This window comes from Eptatretus burgeri, chromosome 10 (assembly GCF_056783735.1).
Source record: "Eptatretus burgeri isolate ZD-2024b chromosome 10, Ebu_testis_v1, whole genome shotgun sequence".
NCBI lineage: Eukaryota > Metazoa > Chordata > Myxini > Myxiniformes > Myxinidae > Eptatretus > Eptatretus burgeri.
In genome coordinates, this window is record NC_140970.1 from 60,828,669 (window position 1) to 60,837,207 (window position 8,539).

The following is an 8,539-nucleotide window of genomic DNA, read 5'->3' on the forward strand; positions in this document are numbered from 1 at the left end:
ATATATATATATATACATATATATATATATATATATATACATATATATATACATACATACATATACTTCAAATAAAATAAAATGACGATTTAAAAGGTAATTTAAAAAAATCTGGAAGTTTAGCGAGATTCAAGCGGTCTCATACACCAACCACTCTCATACACTACCCAATAGAACATGTCCAAGTACTGAAAAACTGGAAGTTCTTGGAAGTATTATGAAGGCAATTTTTGTTCTGCAGTATTCAAGTTTATAATTCAATTTCAGTGAAGGTATAAAAGGCATATAAATAAATTATATCCGGGTTTTACCCAGGATCTATTACACTACCCTATCTAACACGTCACATTATTCATGCATATTGTACATGTCCATTATGACGTCTTTAAAAACAGAAAGTTTCCGATTTGGAATGATTTTTAATTTTGAGCTCCAGGTTGACAGACAGAGCAAAAATAGGACCACTCGTTTTGAAGCTCACCTGGATCAGGTGCAACAGTCACTCAAACAGCCCACAGACTCCCTTAGACCCTGACTTTTTTAATACAGTGAAAAACTTTAGGACATCACAGGTGATGAACGTTGTGGTCAAGTTTCATTGAAATTGTGTGTGTAGTTCCGGAGAAGAGGTCAAATACCTATTCTGGGTGGCCGGGGGGGGGTAGTGAAGCCTGCACCCCTCCCCTCCCCCGTAGACCCATTTAATGAGAGCAGATTTTGATGCGGTCAATACACCTTCGTTGGGCATCAGATATGAAGCTTGTGACCAAGTTTCATCAAAATCGTGTGTTTGGTTGAAGCGATCATTACTGAAGTGTTTATGGATGGACTAACTGACTCAGTCACTCACTCACGGACACTGCCCGATCGCATAAACTCACCTGACCAAAGTCCAGGTGAGCTAAAAAAAAAATTATCTCTCTTTCTGTACATGTTCGATCGGCATGCATTCAAAACCAAAGTACGGCAAAACTGTCTTTCTATCCATGTTCCGATTCCTGTTGAAAATATAAACATTCAGTTTCAATAAGCTGTTCCTCAATCATAAACTGACAAGACAGACAGACAGACGGACATGAACCAATTGCTTAACCCTGCTTTTCATTTCCCATGCGTGGAGTAACAAGGGCTACAGACAGCACAAACCTGCAAACTTTTCATGATTCTCGCCTTCTATCCAAAAGTAAAAGGCGTGATGCAAATAAAATAAATTAATTAATATTGATATTACTTGCAAAATCGAAGATTTTTCAAGTATATTGGCTCGTCGATTTTGTTATTCTGTCTGTCTGTTTGTCTGTTTATCACCTACAGGTCACAATTTTAAACCGATCTTCACGAAACTTCACCACATGGTCGAGTTCATCAGGAAGAAGCTTATAGTTTTTGAGGTCAAAAGGTCAACATAGGCCCAAGGTCAACAACTGAGGTGGTATTTCTAAAATCTTCAATTTTCATCCGATCGACTTGAAATTTTAAGACGATTTGCAAATCAGGTCACTGAATTCAACTAGCCAATTATTATTGAGGTCAAATTTGTTTCATCGATTTTGCAAGTTTCGTGCTCTGCACAACGTCTTATTGTTATCACGCCCCCTCCGGAGGGAGGGAGCGGGATATTGTAATCGTCCGGTTTGTTTGTTTATTTGTTTGTCTGTTAGCAACTTTACGGCAAAACGGCTTTAGCAAACACTATCAAATTTAATGCACCGGTGGGCAATGAACCTTGGATGACCCCACGAAGTTTTGGGTCAAAGTCACGAAAAGATCAAAATCATTTTTCGCTCATAACTTCGTCAAAAATGATCTGATTTACTTCAAACTAAGCTTATAGTGAACCTTATTCTATTTGTCACTTATAATCCTACCCATTCCTATAGTATGCATATTTGTGAAGATCGGTAGGGTCCGAAGTTTTGGGGGTCATGGTCATCGGTCAAAATTACAAATTTTCCATTATAAATCAAAAAAGGTTTGGAATATGCATGTTTACTTTGGAAGACGTATATAAAGTCCTTTATTGACTTTCATTTGACACCATGACCTTTGACCTTACGTGGCCTTGAAAGGTTAAAATCATTTTACGGTCATAACTTCGTCAAAAATGGTTTAATTGACTTCAAACTAAGACTAAAATATTCCTTATAATCAACATTCAGGTTAAGGATGTATCAAATTTAAACTTGATCCACAAAATAACTTTATGCCTTAAATGGGCGGGATTTGTTGTGCCTGGCACCATTTGTTATTATTGTTGTTGGAAACCTAGGAAAAAAATAATTAATTGAACAAACTTCAAAAATGCGAATGGAAACATTGATTCTACACATTTTGAGATAGAGAAAATAAATAAATAAACAAGCAGTCATAGACTGGTACTTACGAAATCGTCAACTTGACCTCTGACCTTGTCTAATAAAAGCTGTCTCTCGAGAAGGTCCCGACGCAAACCAGAAGTTTATACGATGATTCTGCACCAAACCATCAAAAATCGAATGTTTTGGATGTTTGACCTCACTGTGACCTTGACCTTTGACCGATTTTGACCAAAATCTAATCAGCGCGAGCCACCACCCTCCTGAATCACGTGGTGTAATTTGACATTGGTAACTTCTTCCGTTCTCGAGTTATCGTGCCTACAATCAAACAAACACACAAACATACAAACAAACAAACAAACAGAAACGGAAGTCATCAATATACTTAAGAAATCTTTAAAATACATACAGACACTGCAAGTCTAACTTTTCCATCAGGAGGTATTTTTGTTCGAACCGTCATTCGGGACACGTGAAGATTGAACATTTCATCGAGTACTTGATAGTCCTCGACCATACCTCCCCACACCCATGGGTCCACCCGACATGGCAGGAGAGAAGACGAGAAAGCCTCAGTTTGCCAAAAGGGAACAAAGGGTTTCTGTGGAGTCAAACGCGGTTTTGGCAAAAACAGGTCACATGGACAGATGGAGAGACAGAGACAGGAAAACAGAAAAAAAAAAAAAAAAATGGGACAAACCCACGTGGACCTGTTTTATTTATTTATTTTAAAACAAAATCGTGGAGAAACTCCCTCAAACGGAAAAGCTTGCACTCGCCCCCGACCTTTAAAGTTTAAGCCCAACAAGTCTCGTTTGTAAACAGCGACGTCAGACCTTGAGCGACGAACCGTCTATTTATTACGTAGGCGAAGGGTTGGGATTGTGATGGAGGAAAGGAGAGAAATTTAAAATTGACAAAAGAAGTGTTGTTGTGTTGTTGTTGTGTAAAAAAAAAAATATTTGCAGTCATAATAAATCGACGGCAGTGATGAAAGACGAGGTCGAGCCAAGTATCGATGATGACAACATTTAAAATCGATTAAAAAAACCGCGACATGAAAACATGGGTTCGCCCTTTTCTCACATTCGCTGCTGGTTTTTTTTTTTATTATTTTTTTTTTACACTTTTACCGCAAACAATATTAATTTGCAATAAAAAGGCGAGATTAAAAACTGATGAGGATTGGGCGATGTATGTGTAACGTTTGATTTGCGGCAGTTCCAGAAAACAAAAGCACGTTCTTTGAAGTATAAAAGCGCGAACGTCGCCTGGAAATATTATATTATTTAAACCTTGGTGTTAAAAAAAAAAAAAAAAAAACGGAGGAAAAAAATTCAACAAAACACAAAATATAAACATTATAAGTTATAACGAACCTGCAACCAATGCAGCGCTTCATCCTGGGCTGTGAGGACTGTCTCGAGCTCCCGAGGGTCTTCGTCGCTCTTCCTCACCTGTACCTCAGGTCTACCGACACCGGCGTTGATTTCACACTCACACTCGTCTCGACAAATCTCAGCCACATCGCACTCCTCCTTTTCACAATTGTCATCTTCATTTCCATCTTGGTCGTCATGTTCGGGCACCGATTGTAAATGCTGCTTTCTTACGGGACTCTCCATGTTTAGTACCGAGGGAGCTGCTCGAAGGAAGCAATGTCGCCGCTTTAACTCATCTTCCGATCCGCGAGATTGCACTTGTTGTCCGGAAAGTGGCAGCAGCGTTGGGAGGGATCGCGAACGGAGGGTGCAGCGACCTGGCTCACACACGGGGCTGAACTGCAGGGGGCGCCATTAACGTGTGTGCGGACCTCGCCTCTTAAGGATTAGCAAGGACAAACGTGTCCAAGAGCCGCGTCCTAAAGGCAGCAGCAGCAGCAGCAGCAGCAGCAGCAGCAGCAGCAGCAGCAGCAGCAGCAGCAGCAGCAGCAGCAGCAGCAGCAGCAACAACAGCAGCAACAACAACAACAACAACAACAACAACAACAACAACAACAACAACAACAACAACAACAACAACAACAACAACAACAACAACAACAACAACAACAACAACAACAACAACAACAACAACAACAACAACTTCCGATATTTCGTCACGTGCCTTGATGGAGCCAATAGCGAGACCCGTCATGGAGGCTCCTCGTTCATGACGAGAAAATCGTGTATTTACGAAATTACAAGACATTAAATGGAATAATCTTTAAATAGTAACGTGAACTTTTCGAAACTGTAAAGCAAATGTCCGAATATATTTAAAAGTTCATGATAGACGCTCTCAAAAGGCACCCTCAATGCGAGGATGTGTACAAGTGTTTAGTATTTAAGGAAATCCGGATCCTGTATACAAGAGCTGAGTCCTAAAGTTTTTGTCAGGAGGAGGAGGAGGAGGAGGAGGAGGAGGAGGAGGAGGAGGAGGAGGAGGAGGAGGAGGAGGAGGAGCAGCAGCAGCAGGAGCAGCAGCAGGAGCAGCAGGAGCAGCAGGAGCAGCAGCTCGGCTCTTGGCTCTCTTTGAGCCAGCATTTGCTATACCTGTACTTTTGGGATTTCAATATATTGTTGCGAATTCGCGCCCGCTGGCGTGCGAGCGGCCACGTAACTCGAATCGCGGCACGTCGCCCACCGGACGGACAATTCCGTCGTGACCCTCTCGGACTAACGCCGGGAACTAGTCACGGGTGGGCCTTTCGGCCTCACCACGATCGTGCCAATCACCCCCCCCCCCCCCCGCGTGGGATAGGGTTGCTCGCCAAATTCGACCTACCTAAGTACCCACACGGAGGGTAGACCGGGCGATCGCACCTCGCCGCAGGTCGACTTTGGACACGGGCCACTTTAAGCGACCCGTTCCGTACTATCGGGATAACCGAGTGGTGTTATCGTCAACCTCGACGGTTCCGATTAATTATTGGGCGTATTTAGCCCACGACCAACCCTTTACGTGAAGTAAGATGGAGATTCAATTAAAGAAAAGACGAAGCGAAACGGGAAAACAGTTCAACATAAAGCACATTTATTCCCCGGCAAACGGAAAGCACACATATACAATTACAACAATTATGCACCAAAAGCAAATGTAAAAGAGAAACACAATGCAGATCTACTACCGACTACGCGAGCACACGGCAACACTTACACAGTTTTACTTCACAGACGGCGCCGACAACACATATACTCCAAAGCAAAAGAAAAAGGGGCCACCCTCAATGACAAGGGGGCAGACGGGCCTGGGGCCGAGACCGCGTCGAGCCTACCCGTCTGGTGATGAGCCGCAAAATGGCGGCGGCGCCCCGACTCCGCGGGCCTCGCTGGCACTGCCTGGAATGGGGTGGGAACGGGGCCCCCTTCTCACACTATCTCAGCACGGGGGGAAACAGCACGGGGAGGGGGGGGGTTGTTGATGCTCGGGGGAAAGAGGATATCTGGCTTGCTTGGGTCCCGCGACGAGCGACTCCACTGCGACCTCGACCGCGTTCCCGGCCTCCCCTCTCCGCAGCTCCCCGACAGACTCCGAACCCCGTCTTGGCTGCTGCGCTGCTGCTGCCACGCTTCGCCGCCGCCACAACGCGCCCGAGCCCGAAACAGAAACTCTTCTCTCTGTCGCTGCCACACCTCTCCAACTCTCTGGACTCCAACACTCTGGAACTCAACTCTCCGGACCTCAACTCTCCGGACTCCAACACTTAACTCAACTGGACTCCAGGCTCCAAACTCAACTGGACTCCAGGCTCCAAACTCAACTCGCTTCTCGGCGTTTCAGCACGGCCTTTTATCGGGTTCGTGTGGGGGGGGAGTGCTTCCTCTTTCACCTTCGACCCTTCACCCCCGGCTGGCTCCGCCCCTCTCGCCGTTTTGATCTGTTTTGCAAGTCATTCTTGCACGCGGACGTGGTAGAAATCACCGGCCTCAAGCGGACGTGGTGGAGATCACCGGCTTCACGAGGACGTCGTGGAGATCACTGTAAAACGCGGCCGTGGGTTGTCGTTGTTGATTGTCGTGAAGCAGCGTTGCGGTTGGTGGTTGGTGGTTGTTGTGTGATGGCGGTTGAGACGTGGTTGGTTCAAAATAAAGATAGAACAGAAAAACGGCTATCTTGAAGGGTCGCAACCCGAATGAATGACATTTATTCCCTCTAAACAACGGGTTTGGGCTAACTACACATATACTTACAGAGATATCTCACCTATGGGACCTGGATGGTGGTTTGCGAATTTCCTCAACCACAACAATATATATATATATATATATATATATATATATATATATATATATATATATATATATATATATATATATATATATATATATATATATATATATATATATATACAGAAAGACCCATCCACAAGTTCCGAAACAAAGGTTGTGCACGTTCGGCTCCATCGGAAGGAGGAGTAGATTGGGACCAGACTCTGTGCAGAGCGTTGGTGCTGCCGAAGCAGTTTCCTTGACTCTTGGACACAATCCTGGGACCTGGACAGGTCGCCACTCCGACACAGTATACCAGCGTGCTGGCACTCATTTTTTCAACCTCGGAAGGATGACAGGCCGAGTTAACCCCACCTGGTATTAATTCAACAGCTGAGCAAGATTTCAACTCAGGACCCGAGGATCCAAAGCCCACCACCCTAACCCATTTTGCCAACACCAGGCATGCATCGCGAGGGTATTTGTTAATTGGTGGAAATCCTGTGAGACTCCAGAAATTCGGAATGATATCCTGGTCTTCCAGACATATGTGAAAAAGTAGGTCAAGCGTCTCTGAAAATATGTTTACAAAGTATCTAAAATCAGTTCTATCAGGTTGTTTTTTTTTAAATCTAAACATCAATTTTTCATCAGAATGGATACCGAAGGTACCAGTGGCCACAATTTCAGGGTGAAGACAAGGAGAGTTAGGACAGTATTTTTAAGGCAAAGGGTCTTACACTTTTGTCTAAGGCTTAGAGAGTAGATAATGCATGGGATGGTCTCCCTGGAAAGGTTGTGGTGGTAGAAAGGTTTAAGTTGGAATTGGATAGGTATCTGGATACATTAGAGGTCAAGAGGTATGGCGATGGCAGGACTTGTCAGAGCTAGCTTGTGTGGAGATGGGTGATTGGCACTGCGTTTGGTGCAGCAAAGGCAAATTGGGCCGAATGGCCTCTTCATGTGCCAATGTGTCTGTACAGTTTTTTTTTTTTTTAACTGACTGAAAACGCGAGCACAAGATGATTGGCCAACTGAAACCAATGACGACAATACTTTGAGAGAAAGAGAGATAGATGCAACAACCTGCCCCAAAGAGGGTTGGGTTGTGGGATGGGTTGATGAGGGTAGAAAGATCACATGTAGAAATGGGGTTTTACCGCTTGCTTTGAAGCCTTGGAAGGAAGAATGTGATTGAAGTAGATGAGGATGGCAGTTCCACACACGGCAAAGAATAGGTACAAAAGAGGTAAGGTGTGCACTCAGCCTGGATCTTGGAAGGTTAAATGAGTGAGTTATTGGAAGAATGTGGGCATCCTGGGGGAGCAGGGAAAGATTGGATTCTGAGAGAGCAGAGTTTGCTAGACTGGACTCGATTAGAAGAGAGGTTGTAAACACCAGAAAGGCCACTGACCTGTCTGCGAGGTGAGAGCAACAGAGCAATCTCATTGGGGAGATGCTAATAATGTTGAGGTCTTTGGATGCCACAGATTTTAGGAGAGACATATGAGAAGCAGGAGTGCCAGTCCATAGTGGAGAGCTACTGGATAAGGCTTTAAAACATTAACACAATATAAGGCTCGTTGTCGAGCCGTCATACACACATCTCACACACATGAACATACTGGAGACACAACACAGGACTGTTAGACGAGACAAACACAGCCACTGAGCTTGGTGAAAGAGTCGTCATTTTCCCGGGCACTCTGGGTTCTAGTGACATTGCAACAATGGTTCCGCCTTCCTCACAGATCTCATTGGGGAATTTCCTATGCAGAGGTCTCCTCTCCCCCATGGGATGCGAACAATTGGGGATTGTCCATGCTCTTATCCTTTGAAATGCTGAACGTAAAGCAAGGAAGCAGCATGTACCATTTCAAAAAGTCTTTGGTATGACTCGACTGGGGTTTGAACCACCGATCTCCTCGACCTGTTGCTATTTGTGTAATTGTAATCCTTCACCACAGTGGTGACTTCACATTGCTCACAACCTGTGCCATTGTTGTTGAGAACATGAGTTTTGATGTTGAT

At 44.2% G+C, this 8,539-nt stretch overlaps 1 protein-coding gene across 3 annotated transcripts in view; it reads right to left on the reverse strand.

Moving 5' to 3' along the window:
* The window catches only part of LOC147018681 (LIM domain only protein 7-like), a 158,282-nt gene extending 154,193 nt beyond the window's left edge, over positions 1–4,089 (reverse strand). The window contains exon 1 of one of the 3 annotated variants that reach the window (XM_085898602.1): positions 3,698–4,082. In XM_085898602.1, the coding sequence (XP_085754728.1) occupies positions 3,698–3,943 (246 nt within the window). In that variant the 5' untranslated portion in view covers positions 3,944–4,082. Of the gene's footprint in view, positions 1–3,697 lie in introns of all 3 variants that reach the window. The other 2 variants (XM_085898604.1, XM_085898603.1) reach the window with 2 other exon arrangements.
* Between the last annotated feature and the right edge of the window lie 4,450 nt (positions 4,090–8,539).